We start from the raw sequence: 17,257 nt of genomic DNA, 5'->3' as shown, positions 1-17,257 counted from the left end.
AAACTGCCAAAATCCTTATCCTTGCCCTCTCTGCCATATTCTGTATCTCCCTCTCCATAGGCATATCAAAGAGGTGGTTTCTCTTCAGGCCCAGCAGAACAGAGAGCTACAGGAACTATACAGACAGCTACGTTCCCTCAAAGACCACAGGCAGACTCTGCCTCTCCCACTCCCACGAACTCCTCCTCTTCCCACAGCACCTCCAGCCCTCTCCCCTCGGAGGCCCCGCCCCGCCAAAGTCAAGCTTCGGCCCCGGCCTCACTCTCACATGGACAACAACGGAGTTGCACATCCTGGTAACTTTTTCTCAGTTCTCTCTGTCCATCTATCAGTCTCTCTTGCTCTCTTTCTCGCTGTCTCCCTCTCTCTCTCTCTCTCTCTCTCTCTCTTTCTGTGTGTGTGTGTGTGTGTGTGTGTGTGTGTGTGTGTGTGTGTGTGTGTGTGTACCTGGTATTGCTAATGTTGTGGGGACATAAATCTGTTTACACAGTCACGTTGTGGGGACTCGCCTCCCTTATGGGGACAAAAAGCAAGTCCCCATAAGGGAGCACCATTAATTTTAGACTGAAGACTTGATTTAAAGCTAAGATAACTTTAGGGTTAGGTTAAGGTTAGGGTTAGGGTTAGGGTTAGGCAGGTAGTGGTTAGGGTTAAGGTTAGGATAAATCTCCAGGAAATGAATGTAAGTCAATGTAATGTCCCCAGAAGTGATGGAAACCAACATGTGTGTGTGTGTGTGTGTGTGTGTGTGTAACTGCTTTGTTGTGGCTCTCCTCCAGGGATTCAGCAGTCCAGTAGTTTTTCAGGGGGTGAACAGAGTAGACTGCCTTTGTACTGCAACCCAGAGCACTGCACCTCCCTGTCCACTAGAAGAGGTGGGGTTTATCACTCATGCATGGACTCAAGCCAACACATAGTCAGTGATGATAAGTAGAATGAATTGTACCTTCATTTCTCTACAGATCACAGTCCTCCCAGAAAGAGCACATTCACAGATGAATTACACAAACTGGTTGATGACTGGACTAAGGAGACAGTGGGCCCTGCTCCTCCCAAGCCCTCACTTAATCAGATCAAGCAGATTCAGCAGGTGCAAGATTTGGGAGGCTGGAGCCAGCCAGCTGAGGTACATTTGTACACTGTGCACTTCATGCACTGTTTTTCAAACAACATATCCCTATCATACAGTATAAAAACAATACAGATTGGTGATAAACTGGTAATATGATCAAAGGTATTGTGATTATTTCATCATACTCATAACTGTATTCCATGCAGGTGGCTCCACCTGGTTGGTTTCCGGTGGCCCCAATGAATCCCCAGACATCCCCCACTCCTGCCAGCCTGCCTGTGGCAGCCCAGTCTCATTACACATCAGGGGGGAGCTTGACCACCCTGCGCTCTCCGGGACCACCACCACAAACACATATAGGTCAAGTCCCACAGCTGCAGCAAAGTTTACACCTCCATCAGTCTCTCCCTCTCCAGCAGATGTCTTATCAGCAGTCCCCACTTCGGCAGCAGATACCACAGCCCCGGATGCAAACTCCCTTGCTTTCTCAGTCGCAGCCCATACAGCCACAGACACAGCCCATCACGCAGCTGCCTCACTCACCACCTCAGAGCCAACCTCTGTTGCCTTCCCAAATGCCCACATCACCAATACCCTTGACTGGGTCTCTGCTGCCTGGCACTGGCACCATGGCGCCTACAGATAGTGGCGCTACCACTGGGGGGACATTTTGCTCCTGTTCCTCCTCCTCCTCCTCCTCCTCCTCTTCCTCCTCCTGCTCTACTGCTGCTCTGCCTTCCAGTGCCAAACTTCACCCAACACCCCCCACCTCCACTCTTCCTCTGGGACAGCAATGAAACCAAGGCGAAGAGTGAGGCTGATAAGAAGGAGTGATGGAAAAAACAAGTTGGAGCAAGATGTAAAGCAAATCAATATGGAATATTGGTTGTGTGTATGCAAAAGAGGTGTGACCACAGTGAGCATATGGATTTCAGTGTGTTTGTGGATAAGATGGGGAGTGAATGTGAGAAATGGTAGATTCTAGTATGTACAGACAGAGGGTAATATGGAACACAGGGACAAGGGGTTATGAAAAACAGTATGTTTGGGTGTTGAGATGTACAAATTCTGTAATGTGTGAGTGCGTGCATTTATGAGTGTGTGTGTTTGTGCTTTCATGCATTTGTCCAAGTATATGTCCGTTATGTGTTTTGACACAAATTATCAGTCATGTTTTTGTTTTAATCCAACTCAGTTGGACTTGAACTCTTGCTAAGCAAAGACATGAAGGAGACACAAAACTTTTTGACAGAATATTGACATTTTGTTTCATTTGTCAGTGCTTACAGTGAAAGGACTATCAATTTTAAAAGTGCAATTAGTAATTGTCATCGAAACTGATCAGCATTTGTTGTAGTGATTTGTCTGTAAGGCATAAAGTATTTTTGTAGAAGCACGTTGACAAAAAACAGACTCATAGAATTAGCAGACCTTTAAAAGTATAGGCCTATAGCACAAAGTGTTTCAATGGGCAGTGAACCATAACACAATTAAAACAACAGCATGTAACACAGTAGAGCATGGTTAAATTATTTGGCTATCATCACTACCACAATGCCACCAATAACACTGTTATGCAGTGTAGTGCACAGGCACAGCATGTACTTATTTTATATTATTTTACATGAAGTAGTAGTGGTAAAATAGAAATTATTTGAATTAACCTGAGTCACATTATATAAATTGAGATTAGTTATTTTTTGCAATGTGCTGGTAAATTGAAATATGTCATCAATGTTCAGTGGACTCTTGTCTTGAAGTTAACTGAATATTCACGTGACCCAAGACTGCATGACTCTGGCTACACTGACTTGCCTGAAAGTGAAATCTGCACACACTTTTATTTATGAATCTCACCTCTGCTGTGTGCAGCCAGCTGAGGTAATTCATGAGTCATAAGTAAATTGGTTTTCAGTATGGTAGGCTTTTAAGTATTTTTGCTTTCAGTTACAACACTGCATAGCAAGGTGTCATACTGAGGAGGAAGATGAAAAGAAAAACTGCCAATTTGTCATGAAATGGGGAGACCATATTCCCATTTTGCCTTTTAGAATTACTGCATTTTTTGTGTGTGAGAGAGTGTATTTTTTGTGTGTGACAAAGCTTTGTAATACTGCTGCACTGCATCATAAATTGCATCCCTGTTGCTTTCATTCAAAGCGGCCTCTCACATTAAATGTCACTGTACCCAATTTAAAATGTTTACTCTGAGCCCATTTTTTGGGCTTGTCTCCTAAAAGAAGAAGAAGAAACAGAAGAAGAAGAAGAAGAAAAAAAAATAACAAGGGAGTGCTTGGATCTATACAGGTCTTAAGTTTGTTGTCAAACACTTGTGAAATCATCACTTGGCTATTTGTCAAGTTTGTTTGGCATTGTACTGATTCTTCTTTTCAAACTATTTTGTCTTTGATCATAGGCTGTTAAAGTGTGAATGATTCTTTTATAAGCTCAACTGTGGACTGTAAATGTGCTTTATGCACAGTGCAAAAGGTTTACTTAATTGAAAAATAATCCATTCCTCTATTTCTGAATCCACTTAAATAATAGATGCAGGGATACAAAGAGATACATATACAGATGTTTTATTGGGTTATCAGTGCACTTAGCCATACACACATTTGACCATTAATGGTCAGGCATTGATACATTTTTGAAACCTTACTTGGTACAATAAGTAGTCTGTAGTCAAAGCAGCATTTCTGTTTTATTGAAATTTATGAATTGAGAGATTTTGTGCCACAGCAAAGAGGAGATTGTACAGGTTGTGAAAAACTGCTAAATGTGAGTCAAAGACACACTTAAAATATGAAAAGTTCGGGGGGAACAGTTTGTGCTAAAGGGTATGGTTGTTCAGAAGGAAATTTTTTTGCATAATCTATTGCATAATCTAGAATTTAACATGGTTTTCAGTATTTATGTTGTTTTTCCAGACAACCCACATTTTCACAGAGATGTAGTTCATTTTAGTGAAGGTGAGTTACTGTGCTGTCATGTCCAATACTAACATGTTGACCACATGCCACAGCTTAATGATCATGAGTCATGATAGGAAATGTGGAGCTGGCCCTGTCCTTGAAGTGTTACCAAAATGTTATCTAAAAGAAAAAAAGATTATTTTTGTATTTTGAAATGGGGGTTGTACAAATTGTAAAATTGTGTTCTCATCATTATAAATCGGAGGTTATTTGAAACTAGAAAACATTGATTCTCAACCCTGTTAACATGGGACTCCCCTTCTTCCATGTGGGCATACCTATCTGGATGAATTTGGGCAGGGGTGATTTTTAGGTGTATATTGAGACATTTTGGTCTATTAAGAAATGTTAATTAATTGTTTCAACATGATACTTGATAGAAAAATTCAAAAGAAAAATGCTTAAATGAATACATACATAAATAAATGAATAAATAAATAAATAAACAAATGGGGAGTCTCAAAATGACATGACTGAGAACCAATGATAAAAGGATATTTAAGCAGAGAAACCTAGAAAATTAAAAATATGTTGCTGGTGATTTAGCCTTTGTAAATTGTAACTAATTCAACTGTTGATTTTATTTATGTTTTGTAACTAATCGAAATAAATGATGGAGTTAAACATCAAACTTAAAATGTTTTGTTTGTTTTTTTCATTCCACAATTTATGTTGTGATGCATGAAACATTTACTTATTGAGAAGAAAGGCGTGTGGGCGTGGTACGTTACGTTTTGTGTTTGTACAACTGTCTGCCGTCTTAACACTCTGCAACGTTTTGTGTTTCTGAACGCGGCTCGAAATGTCACTTGCCGCAACTTTATTGTTCCTTGAACAGCAGTCAGCGACGAACAGCCGTCTGGCGCTGCTGCCTTTGAAATGGCGTTGATGCGTCTAAACACTTACTTATTTGTGGTTATTGCCCTCATTTAGGTGCTTTTGGTTGTTTTTCCTCTCTAACGTCAACTTTTGGACGTGACTTACACTTCTGGACATTGTAGTGTTGTTAAACAAAAATGTGCTAGAGCTGTTTGTTTGTAATTTACGCTGCATTATAAGGCCGCAGCTAGCCCCGAGCTGTCGTAGGGATTTCAGCAGCTTATGAGCGCTCGGCCCTGCAGCAGCCACATTTCGGTAAGTTGCTAATGCCCGATTTAGGCAGCCAGCTTGTTAAAACGACGCCTTTTGGATTTAGAAAACATGTGCAGGTGCTTGCCATAGGCTTAAAAACATTTAATAATGTCTAAAGTTGAATTGTGTAAAAACATTTTTGTAAATATCGTGTGGGTAACGTTAGCATAGCTGGCTAACAGCTAGCTTAGCTTACTTGCTAAAAGCAACAACATCCAGGCCCAGGGGATAGCATGTTTACAAATAGCCAGCTAAGACTAGCTAATTGGCTAGCGTTGAGAGTAAGTCTATTAAGAATGGAATAATGTAAAGTAAGAGAAGCAAATCACATAGATTTCTGTTTTGGAAACGATATAAGTTAACTTATCGCTCCAGCGTTTCTTTGACAAAGGTGGTAATAACGCTACTTGTTGAAAGTTATGTTGATATTAAGTGTAAGTGTAAACGTCGCTCAGACAGAGTTAACTGAGCTTGTATTTTAAGTAAGGCTAACAGGAGTAGCATAGCCTATGACCTAAGTCGCTTTTATAATTTCTTTCTGCACCGAGGTTCACTAGGTGTTCCTTTTTTGTTGCTGAGGTGTCTAATAGAAACAGCAGTATTAGCATGTAGTGTTTAAACTGCCATGTAAGTCTTTGCTGTCCTGTTTCAACAGGTTCCCCGGTGAATGCTGTTTGCCATGTGTGTCAGGAACAGGCATCTGGCAGCCAAGTGAATCACTGACAGATCAGCTCATCAGTGACGTTACCCTGTTTCTTTATTTTGGCTCTTTACTAAATTAGTTCATTAGATTGTTCCTCCCTTTGGAATCTGATTGGGACTGCTGCAAGTGATTTGGTTTATCAGACAGTGGGAAGCTTGGTTCCCAACATAAACATACACACACACACACACACACAGTATGGCATCAGTACCAGTGTACTGCTTATGTCGCCTACCATATGATGTCACCCGCTTTATGATCGAGTGTGACATTTGTCAAGACTGGTTCCATGGAAGGTGAGTGTTTTTCAAATTTAACATTACACTGAATATTGATTGCTTACATTGTGTGGTATGACCCAAATGATCTGTTTGTGATATATTGTAACTTATACCATGGTCTGGGTGAACACTCTTTTCTGACTGGCTGGCAGGTGTGCGTTAACCCTGCGCACCGCACTCATAGTTAGGCTCAAGTTTAATCAGTGATGTAAAATCATCCACTATCCAACTTGTAACACAGCTTACTTGTTATCAACTGCAGCAAGCACAGCTGAGTTATTGACTTGATGACCAGGAAGGAGAACACACCAGTGGGATTTTTCATATTGTTTTCGCCTCTTTCCTTTATATTGTTGGTAAATGACCATGGTATAAGCGTGATAATCAACGAGTAGGTGTGCATTACATAGTTTAAAGGCACTTTGTGGAGGCAGCCACAAAGTCGTTTCTTTTCCTCCACGTCATGCCTTTAAACCGTTTAACATACACCTACTCGTTGATTATCTCTTACATATTTGATATTCTCACAAAGTTCCTGTTGTTAGAAATGGCAAAGGACTGAGCATTAGGCTATGTGTTCTCTAATATCCTATCTGGCTACAAACAGTCAACAATACATAATTAACTGAACATGAATTTGCTCTATGTACTTCTGTTGATACATTAAAAATGTTTTCTCCATGCAGTTGTGTTGGAGTGGAGGAGGATAAAGCAGCAGAAATTGATCTGTATCACTGCCCCAACTGTCAGGTCACCCATGGGCCATCTGTTAGTAAGTACAAATCCTTGCGGGTTATCCTGATGCTTTTATATTTCCTTGCTAGTTTACATTGGACGCCAACCAGATCTTCTAATAATTTACCTACCTAAATGCTTGTTTTGTTGATCACTCATCTGTTTTTGTTTCACACAGCACTACAGTTGTTGATGCTTGTGTTCTTTCTCTCCTCTCAGTGCGTAAGCGTCGTGGTGGGAATAAGCAGACAGATGGAGGTCCTGCTGGAGGAAGAGATCCTAGTCGGCCCGTCAAAACGGGTAGCCCTCAGTTTGTCAGGGAGCTACGGAGCCGCACCTTCCCAAGGTAAATCTCTGCCGGTCATCATGTACGTTACTGTAAAGGATTCTCTTTTAAGATGTCCAAAAGTGGTTTTGTGATCACAGTCAAAGCTCATGTGCGTATTTGTGTGTGCTTGTGTGACAGTGCGGATGAGGTGCTGTTGAAGCCTTCGGGGGCTCAGCTGACAGTGGAGTTTCTTGAGGAGCGTTCATTCAGTGTTCCTGTCATGGTATTGAGGCGGGACGGACTAGGCATGAACCTGCCCCCATCATCATTCAGCGTCAGCGACGTAGAGCACTACATTGGTAAAGTTTTTCATTTATATCGGTAATTCTCCAAGCTTGAATGCATTCTGTTCTGAAGGATTTACAGGTTAATGCATATTTAGGGGATTAAAGTTTTCCAGGTTTTTTGTGTAGCATGACTTTTTGATGACTGAGGTTGTATCATGCACTTATTTCTAATGCACACTGATTCTGTGCTAATTGTAGGTGCAGACAAAGAAATTGATGTGATTGATGTATCTCGCCAATGTGACCTGAAGATGCGATTGGGAGACTTTGTGGAGTACTACAACAGCCCCAACAGAGACCGAGTTCTCAATGTAATTAGCCTGGAGTTCTCTGAGACCAGGTACACAGAAAGATATTTACTCTGTTGGCCAGTTTGTTTTGTGTATTTACTTTGTTGGTCTTGAGTCCAATGTTAGTTATCTCGAGCAGAGTTATTCAAAATTTGGTGTGTAAAAATGAGAAGTTCATGCTGTAGGGAAACTCTTGCTGTGAAAGATGTTTTGGAGACTGAGGAAACGCTTGACTGTTCTCAGGCTCTCAAACCTGGTGGAAACTCCAAAGATAGTGAGGAAACTGTCATGGGTGGAGAACCTCTGGCCTGAGGAGTCTGTGTTTGAGCGGCCCAATGTACAGAAGTACTGCCTGATGGGGGTGAAGGATAGCTACACAGATTTCCACATTGACTTTGGAGGAACGTCAGTATGGTACCATGTCCTGAGGGTGAGTTAAAATATTTCTGGTTAACTTGTTGGACCATAGCTTAATAGATCACCCACAGCGTAAATCATTAAAAAAAATGGAATACCTGTTGGCTATTGTTGTGACCATTTCTACAGATGTCGTAATTTCAGAAATGTATTTGTGTGTGTGTCTTCAGGGTGAGAAAATCTTCTACCTGATTTCTCCCACGCCAGCCAACTTGGCCCTGTTTGAGCGCTGGAGCTCCTCATCCAATCAGAATGAGATGTTTTTTGGAGACCAAGTTGATATGTGTTACAAGTGCTCTGTCAAGCAAGGAAACACCCTGTTTATCCCAACGGGTAAGCTGCAATGTCTTTTTTTTTTTTTTTTTTTTTTTTTTTTTTTGGTCTGGTAGTTGGGGGAAAGAGTGCTGTTAGCACACAGCTGTAGTTATAGTAATCATAAAATTTTCTACATGTACTGGAGAAACCTGCTGGTTTGCTGTCACTTCAGTCTGCTAGATCTGCCATGCGGCAGGTGTCATTCATAATGTGTAATTGCATCAGTAATCACACTGAATGATGTTTTGTTAAAGTATGCGAGGTACTTGTTGCCATCCAGCCAGTAGGAACAAACCTAGCTGTTATGTATGGAGATTGGAGCCCTCTGGAAGAAAAAGGAACACAGGCGAACTTAAGGCTATACTAGTTATTGTTTATTCCTCTTTAATTGTTATATTCTCAGACTCCTTAATAAATGATACTTGTTTCCCTTAAAGGCAAATACCATTGAATTTATTAATTCAAATGTGTTACACTTTAGTGTTGAAACCGTTTAGGCCTAATTAATATTTCTGCATACAGTAAGTGTTGAATCACACATGAGACAAAGATGACATGCTAAATAATAACAATAGCATATTCAATAGTATAAGGTGATGTATTATTTTTTGGCTGGTTGGAAAAATAAAAATTATAGCGGGTATGTTTTTTTTCCCCATCTTCCAGTCACCTTGGCAGGTAAGCCAAAAACTTAATTTTGGATTGTGACCATGTCTGTGTCTTTAAGGGTGGATTCATGCTGTGCTCACCCCAGTGGACTGCCTGGCTTTTGGAGGAAACTTTCTACACAGTCTCAACATTGACATGCAGCTACGGTTAGTTGACTCAGGCTCCATTCAAACAAATTACGTCTACTCTCCACATTGAGGAGCTAATTTTTAGTCCTATCTATATAGGAACTAACATCCAGACGATGGCATTAAGCATTGATCTCTGACTTGCCATGTGCTGTATTATTGTTTTCTTCAGAGCGTATGAAATAGAAAAGAGGTTAAGTACAGCTGACCTCTTCAGATTCCCCAACTTTGAGACTGTGTGCTGGTATGTTGGAAAGCACCTACTCGACACATTCAGAGGTAAGGCATTTTAAAAGATAGTTGCCTCTTAAACTTCTTTGGCCTTGTTTGGTTGTTCTGAAGCTTCTCTTGCACTTCGCTACACTAAAGACTCTTATATTGTCAAGGAATGGAGGCCTAGTAGCGCTGCTTGTTTTCCCAGATGGTTTAGGGAAATGGTCTCACGACTACAACTGGAGAGGCTTAGAGGCAACAAACATGGATGTAATGAAAATTTGAGTACATGGGATCCTAATATAAGACACATGAACTCTCCCGTTTGTTAGCTGAAGTGCCTGTTTTGTGATATCCTGTTTTGCTATTCTATGCTTTCACTTTCATGATTAGCTGATATAGGCTGGAATGTAGGCTTTTTTGTGGTTGTTATCGTCTTTGATTTTTGTTGCGTTTTTGAATATGAGGTGTGTGTGTTTGTAAGTCTGTTTGTGGGTGTTGTTTGTGTGTGTGTGTGTGTGAGAGAGAGAGAGAGAGAGAGAGATGAAAATGTATGTATTAAAATATTTTTAAAAAATGCCTTTTCTGTGTCTTCTTGTGAAATACTTTATTAGCTTTTTATGTCATTGTGTTATTACTATTGTGTCGTTGCTATTATTCTTACATTATCACATGATTAACAGTACAGTGTTGCCTTACAGGTTTGAGAGAAAACCGCAGGCATCCCGCCACTTACTTGGTTCATGGAGCGAAGGCTCTGAATAATGCCTTCCGCACCTGGACCCGCAAAGAGGTCAGGCATTAATTATCACATCATGGAGACTCAGTGATTAATTTCTTTCCCTCTCTCTTCTATCTGTTTTCTCTTTACCTACATGTATGTTTCCTTATTTTGCTCTTTTTTTAAAACCAAGACTTGTTTGCTTTGGCACAGTGAAAATTTATGGTGCTACACGGGAGAAAAAAATTGCTGGAGTAGGAGCAGAGATGCAATAATAAAAATGGTCTAGAAGCACAGCATGTCAGTTTAAAGTAATGGTTATTTATTTTGCAAACAGCCAATGACACATTCATTAGACAACAATCAACAAGACAGTGCAGCATTAGAAATGCAGCACGTTAATGTTTGAAAACATTGAAAAGTTTTGTTATAATTTTGATGTTGCAAAACCAGCTATGATAGATGATGTTTTCCTCACTGGCAGGCTTTAGCTGAGCACGAAGTGGAGATTCCAGAAACCATCAAGACTCAGCAGCTTGTGAAGGACCTGGCCAAGGAGATCCGTCTGGTTGAGGTAAATAGGATAAGCTCGAGTTCACGCTGTGTTGTTACTGTTTTGATTGGAAACCTTGTTGCATCGCTGAATATGTAAATAAATAAATATTTTTTGTGTAGATTGATAGATAAAACTGTACACTTTCTTTCCATAGGACATCTTCCAGCAAAACATCGGCCGTACTGGACCTCAGTACCCTGGGTCCCCACTCTCCAAAGCTCCTCTGGCTGCTTCTCAGAATTCAGGCCGTCCCCCTGGGAAAAAGAGAGGTCCCAAACCCAAGGAGGGGATAGGGGGTGTTGGGCCCCCAGGAACCAAGAAGAAGGGTCAGAAGGGTCTACTAAAGGCAGAGGCTGGAGAACTTGATCTCCTTGAGATCCACACTAAACACACACTCAAGAAATTCCAACCTGGGAAGTCCAAAAACAAGAACAAGGTACAAAGTCATCAGATAAGAGGAGACAATAGGAGTGCTTCTCAAGCAATTTATTGTTTTTTTTCCCTCCCCAACTTAATTTTTGATCACAGTTCTTATCTATCTGTCTTTCCAGTTAGAGCTGCCACTAGAGGAGTTTGAAGGGAAGCTTAATAAAAGCAAGCTGAAGCTGGTGCTGACCAATGGAAAAATTCAAGGGTAAGCTTGGATTTGCTGCTGGATTCAGCACCTCTGCACATCTTAATATTTGTCTTTTATGATGTCACTTTCTTTCCAGTGGTAGTGGTGCATATCCACCTTTTTCTCTGATTTTAGCAAGAAGGAGGGTCGTTCAGGCAGCAGTAATGGAGCAGGAAGTGCAGGAAACTATAAACATCTAGCCATGGAGGGATCGAGTCTGTCTGACTTGGAGTCCGAGGATGAGCTGCAGATTGATGAGACGCCCCCTCCACGACGCAAACCTGCAGGATCTGGCAAGAAGAAGAAACTAAGTGGTGAGGAATGTATTTTACACAACAGAATTATGAAGGCTGGATTTCATTCAGGAGCTGTTGCATCGGAATACGTTTCTGCAGTTCTGTCCCCCAGCTAGATAAGTCTGGAAGAATGCAGTGATAGTTTTTTTTTAATGAACACTAAAGGCTGTGTGGTAGATCTTATTTGACTCCATGGTATGAACCCTGCAGAAGTCATCATTCTACTGTAACTTTACTGACTGCCAATAATGTGCCCTCAGGTCTTCCCAGGAAGCTCCCTAGAGCAAAGCCCTGCTCTGACCCCAATCGAGTCAGGGAGCCAGGAGAGGTGGACTTTGACATTGAGGTGAGATTATTTGGGATGCACCACTCAGGTTTTCTGCAGCTGATTCTGATTACAGTGTTTATGCCTGTTAATAGTGTGATTGGTGCATTATTGGTGCTGTGGCCAATTTAAAAAATATATTTTGTTATAGCTCGCCTGTTAAACTACAAAGAAATCATAGGTTTTATCCATACATAGCAGCACAGAAACATGCCCACAGAGACAGGCTTTGTGTGTGTTTTTGTGTGTAAAGCCTTTGGGTCTCTGCTCTTTGGGCAGCACAGAGCCCCACGAGCCATGCATAAGGGAATACATTTGGCCTCATTTATGAAACTATTACATTTTATTAATATTTTTTTCTTTAAATGGACTGCATTTCTCTACTGCTTTTCTAGTCTATCAACCACTCAAAGCGCTTTACAGTGTCCGCCTCACATTCACTCATTCTCGCACACATTGACACTGATGGCAAAGGCTGCTGTTGCAAAGTGCCAAGCTGTCCATTAGGAGCGGTTTGGGGTTCAGTCTCTTCATGGGGTTTTATTTAAGTAAGTCCTTTTGGAAGAATCATTTTCAAGTAGTCTCTGTTCTACAGAGACTTTATTGAATGTGCATTTCATGAATGAGGCCTGTAACCCATTGTGCACTTATACACCAGGCAGTATGGTATAAGTCACAAGCATGGACAGGCTCTTTGTGATGCCTGTGGATGTTTACATACTGGGGAATTAGCTAAGTGTTGTGGATAAGTCAACACATGATTGAAAAAATTTGTTCTGTGACTTTTTAGTTAAAAAAACACTGTGCTGTAATGACCCCTCCCACACTTGTAGTTCATTAGGTCATAATCTGGGTTTCCATCAGTTGCCAACAGTACTATGTTTCCTATATTTGTCCATCTGTCTTCAGGAGGATTACACCACAGATGAGGAGGCATTGGCTGCTCATGGAGTGAAGGGTGGTGCTGGTGGTATTCTGGACCTGCTGAAGGCCAGCAAGCAAGTGGCAGGCTTGGACTCTGCAGCACTCAGGTTAGGTCTTGATAATGCCTATTGACTCTGGGATTCATTATTCAAATTCAGGAAGGAAGGAAGTTGGTAATGAAATTTTACAATATGTGTGCCCTAGTTCTGTTTCACCATGATGGGTGTTATGTATTTGACATGCATCTCTTGACCTCTAGATTTTAAATGGTTAGGGCAATAGGTGAAAATACAGTTTGGAACGAGAAATGTTTCACTGAGTTGTTTGAAGTATTGTAGGCCTTTGAAACCTGCATAGTTTATCTGTTAGTTATGGCTCTGAACACTGTTTTGGGGGGTATTTTTGATTTGATGAATGATTTCTCAACCATGTCCTCTCTCTCCCTCAGTGAGGAAGCTCCAGCCTCTCCAAGTACTCGTGATGCCATCCAAGGCATGCTCTCCATGGCTAATCCACCTTCCTCATCCTCGTCCTCCTCCTCCTCATCTCCACTGTCTATCTCTGGAGGACTGACTGAGGGGCTGGGGGTGGTCAAGGAGAAGGGAGGGAGGGCTGTGTGGGTGACTGGAGGGGTCAAAAAGACAGGAAGTCCAGAGAAGAAGCCTGCCATCCAGCAGCGGCCTGGGAAACGGCCAATTAAACGGCCGGCCCGTCACCTTAGTGACGAGGAGAGTCCAGATGAGCAAGAGACTCTGGGCACTTGTTTTAAAGATTCAGATTATGGTGAGCAGCACACATTCACTTAGACCTGCTGCTGATCAAAAGCACCTTTCAAAAGTACACACAAATGCTATTCATGGTGCTGAGGTTTACAAATTATTGTCATCAAGCAAATGTTTGATTAATTGAATTTGTGTTGTTCAGTTTACCCGTCCTTGGAGTCTGATGAGGAGGACCATGCCAGCAAGGCCAAGATGAAGCGTAAGAAAAACTGGGATGATACACCTTGGAGCCCCAAAGGTACCTGTCTTGGTTATAACAAAATACTGTCAGATTTACTTTGTAACTTTCTGATAGTTGATCCTCTAACAGTCGCTTTGCATTCGTAGCTCGGGTGATGCCCACTCTTCCAAAACAAGAGCGGCCGGCCAGAGAAGGGGCTAGAGTAGCATCAGTGGAAACAGGCCTTGCAGCAGCAGCTGCCAAGTTGGCACAACAAGTAAGTTGGGGACCAAAGTATTGGTTCATTGGGTTAGACATGAAACAGGGTGCTCAGTGTGTGATATTAGATGAGCAGAAGTTGCTTCTACTCTCTCAGCTAAAGATTTTGGCATTTATTTCTTCTGTTAATTATAATTCAGGAGCAGCAGAAGCCTGCTAAAAGGAAGTATACCAAAAAGCAGCGTCCCCCTGCTCCTGTAGCCCCTCCTCCCCCTGTTCAGACTGAGCCAGCCCCAGCCTCCCCACCACCTGCCCCGGAGTCTGCAGACTTCAGTCCAGACAGGAGGATGGAGTACTACTCTGCCAGTCTGTTAGACCATGAATACACAGCAGGACCAGGACCCTTTGGACCAGGGGGCCCCAGAGGCAGTGGAGCCATGGCCCCAGGTGTATTCCTCACTTCAAGGCGACCTTCCCTCTCTCCTCAGAACAGCAGTACTTACTCCCCCTCTGGTGCGTCTCCTGCAGGGTTAGCCAGCCAGGGCACCCCAGGAGCTGGTCAAGGTAAGCATAGACCAACAGTTAATTGCACATGGTTGCAAACGTATGTGACAGCACATTTTCTCATTTACTTTCCCCTTTCTTTTTATCAGGGAAACGTCCAAAGAAAGGACTGGCAACTGCAAAACAGAGACTTGGAAAAATTCTGAAAATTCACCGCAACGGCAAACTTCTCTTGTGAGAGATGATGGAAATGTGGCTGAAGATTTTAAAAGGCTTTTATCATAGAAGGTGTGAAAGAAGTGGCTGCTTCAAGAGATTGTGACTTATATTTTGTACTCTAGCTAAAGCTCTTTAGTATTGTTTATGACATCTTCCCAGATCTTGTCCAATATCACTTCCCCTGTTCAGCTACTTGGACATTGTGCTTCCACTTACTCATGTCTGCATATACCTGTTTTCAGAAGCACATTACCTAGGTTATCTACAGCAGAAGAAACTGGTTTGCTAAAACTAACATGGTAAGGCACCCTTAATGCATAATTGTATTCACATGGCATTGGCAAAAAGAAATGCTTAAACAGATTTCAAAATGACAGGAGTGGGCATCACATTTAACTGGTAAGGCTGGCTCAAATGACAGTGATGAGCTCTAAAATCTCCTATTATTTAGTTTATTTTTGGTGTCTATGTAGAGTTTGTACTGTCCATTATCAGTTTGTAAAGGGAAAGAACATGTTTTCTAGCCAGGTATAATGCAGTGTCTTTGTTTTGATTGTACAGGGTTTCCTGTTGGTTGGAAATGTATTCCCCTGCGGTTGTATTTAGTTGTCATTTTACCTCAGTCAATAGATTCTTGAGGGGAATTATCAGTTCAAAGCAACACCAGTCTCTGCATAGATGAAAGAGTTTAGCAAAAAATCATGTGCAGATGCGCCCGGTATGCAACATTTATCAATTCATTTTGAAGAATTTTTTGCTTGTGTCACTCACAATAACCTTCACATAGTGTAACACCTAAATAGGAAGTGCTAAAACAATGCCAAAAGATTGACATCATACTATTTTATTTATTCAGATCATATTTATTTAACATGGCGACATCTTGCCATCTCATTTATTTGCTTTCAGTGTTAGTATGTTTTTACCACCTCACATTTTGGAAACTCAGCTTGTCACCCCTCCCCATCTAATTTAGATTGTCAGCCACGTAAGACTTGTATAAAAAATTTTATCTTCATTGCTTTGTTAGAATTTTTTTACATTTTTACGTTTCATTTAAGCCATTGTAAATATTTGTAATTTATATAGCTACCTGGGAAAGGCAGTAAAATGTTCTGAGATGAAGAGACTAGCCTCTTACAGTTTACTATAATTTGAGCCCCAAGTCTTGGCAGCAAGAGCTTCCTTGGGCCAGATCTAGAGAAGTGCTTTCTTTCTAAAGAATGTTGTAGCAACAAAACACGGGCAGAAGTCTAGAATTAACTATGATAAACATTGAAGGTGGAGAATATGGACTTATATGTAAATATATGTTGTAATTTAATTTCTTTTATAGTTCAAAAAACTTTGTTTGAAATCTTTCTTAACATAACTTGTACATGATGCATTGCTGTATTTGGAAAATATATGAAATAGTTAATGTTTTTTATATTTGTACGCAGTAATTTTGTCATGCTTAGTTTGTCATGTTGTATTGTCAGTGTAACAATGGAGGTGTTGTGCTGGAAAAAAACTGCCCATGTTTGATTTCATCCATTTAGTTATATATTAAGTATTGTTGATATTCACTCTTGTGTCAGTGTACTGTGTTAAAAATGTGTTTAAATGCGACCTGGAACAGATAAAATATACCTTTGGGCAAAGTTTCTTTTTTTCAAATGAATTCATTTGAATGACCCATACCAAATCATCTGAAATGTGATCTTGGGGGCAGTGTTGTATAAAAAGAATGGTTACTTTTTCTTTCTTTCTTTCTTTTCTTTTTTTTTTTTTTTTAAACTGAGCTTTAATCCGTAGGAGCCCACAGTTTTCCATGGATTCACTAACTTTTCACAAAGTCTGTTTGAACGAAGCTGGCATCATACAGATCTAACAATATTCCATTGTATTAAACACATCTATAGACTATAAATCAATCTGACTTGTTCCCATGAAATCTTTTTGGTACTTTGTGGCAGATACGATGTAAGGATCTTTCTTTTCTTTCTTTCTTTTTTTTTTTTTAATGTTTCGAATGATTGGTGTGGACCACACAGTTATCTCAGGGTTTCTCCCCTTTTTGTGCTAATTATTGTAGTATTAATTTCTTATCTGAGCATTACTTCCATAGCTCGAGTTATTTTAACTGTAACTTTTCCCATTGAAATCGGGATCAAAATGCTTTTTGTCATAAAATTGTCGGATCTTTATCCCCTAATTTTCAGTAAAGTTGAATACACTTTCATATTAAGCTGAATTAAAGTATATTTTTCAAAGACTGGAGAATTGTGCTGTGTGCTTTCGTGTGCACATATATTATCATCATGGAGGCAGAGAATATTAGTTGATAGATTTACAGAAATTTAGATATGCCCTCCTTTTTTTTTTTTTTTTTTTTTTTTTAGTTATTTT

At 40.7% G+C, this 17,257-nt stretch overlaps 2 protein-coding genes across 5 annotated transcripts in view; both read left to right on the top strand.

Moving 5' to 3' along the window:
* The window catches only part of wnk3 (WNK lysine deficient protein kinase 3), a 42,535-nt gene extending 37,857 nt beyond the window's left edge, over positions 1-4,678 (top strand). For 3 of the 4 annotated variants that reach the window (XM_030055983.1, XM_030055982.1, XM_030055980.1), the window contains 4 exons: positions 61-296; positions 780-875; positions 963-1,126; positions 1,279-4,678. In XM_030055983.1, the coding sequence (XP_029911843.1) occupies positions 61-296; positions 780-875; positions 963-1,126; positions 1,279-1,869 (1,087 nt within the window). In that variant the 3' untranslated portion in view covers positions 1,870-4,678. The remainder of the gene's footprint in view (positions 1-60; positions 297-779; positions 876-962; positions 1,127-1,278) is intronic. The other variant, XM_030055981.1, reaches the window with a different exon arrangement.
* Positions 4,679-4,868: 190 nt separating this feature from the next.
* Positions 4,869-17,126, top strand: phf8 (PHD finger protein 8). The gene is made up of 22 exons (XM_030055984.1): positions 4,869-5,181; positions 5,834-6,177; positions 6,849-6,934; positions 7,117-7,243; positions 7,364-7,524; positions 7,711-7,852; positions 8,046-8,232; positions 8,390-8,552; positions 9,262-9,349; positions 9,504-9,610; positions 10,246-10,337; positions 10,750-10,839; positions 10,976-11,257; positions 11,373-11,455; positions 11,573-11,751; positions 11,994-12,079; positions 12,968-13,089; positions 13,431-13,765; positions 13,907-14,002; positions 14,092-14,201; positions 14,344-14,707; positions 14,797-17,126. Exons 2-22 carry the CDS (start codon positions 6,080-6,082, stop codon positions 14,883-14,885), a joined length of 3,087 nt encoding a protein of 1,028 aa, XP_029911844.1. The 5' UTR covers positions 4,869-5,181; positions 5,834-6,079; the 3' UTR covers positions 14,886-17,126.
* The last annotated feature ends 131 nt before the right edge of the window (positions 17,127-17,257 follow it).

Source organism: Myripristis murdjan, chromosome 7 (assembly GCF_902150065.1).
Source record: "Myripristis murdjan chromosome 7, fMyrMur1.1, whole genome shotgun sequence".
In the NCBI taxonomy this organism is placed as follows: domain Eukaryota; kingdom Metazoa; phylum Chordata; class Actinopteri; order Holocentriformes; family Holocentridae; genus Myripristis; species Myripristis murdjan.
This window is presented reverse-complemented; position numbering and strand designations above follow the sequence as displayed.

What these genes read in the sequence shown, in the direction of transcription:
- phf8 (XM_030055984.1), top strand. Translation starts at nt 6,080, where the DNA reads ATGGCATCAGTACCAGTGTACTGCTTATGTCGCCTACCATATGATGTC. An exon ending in TTTTAAAGATTCAGATTATG is followed by an intron (nt 13,766 to 13,906) that starts GTGAGCAGCACA and finishes TGTGTTGTTCAG; the next exon opens with TTTACCCGTCCTTGGAGTCT. An exon ending in CTGCCAAGTTGGCACAACAA is followed by an intron (nt 14,202 to 14,343) that starts GTAAGTTGGGGA and finishes ATTATAATTCAG; the next exon opens with GAGCAGCAGAAGCCTGCTAA.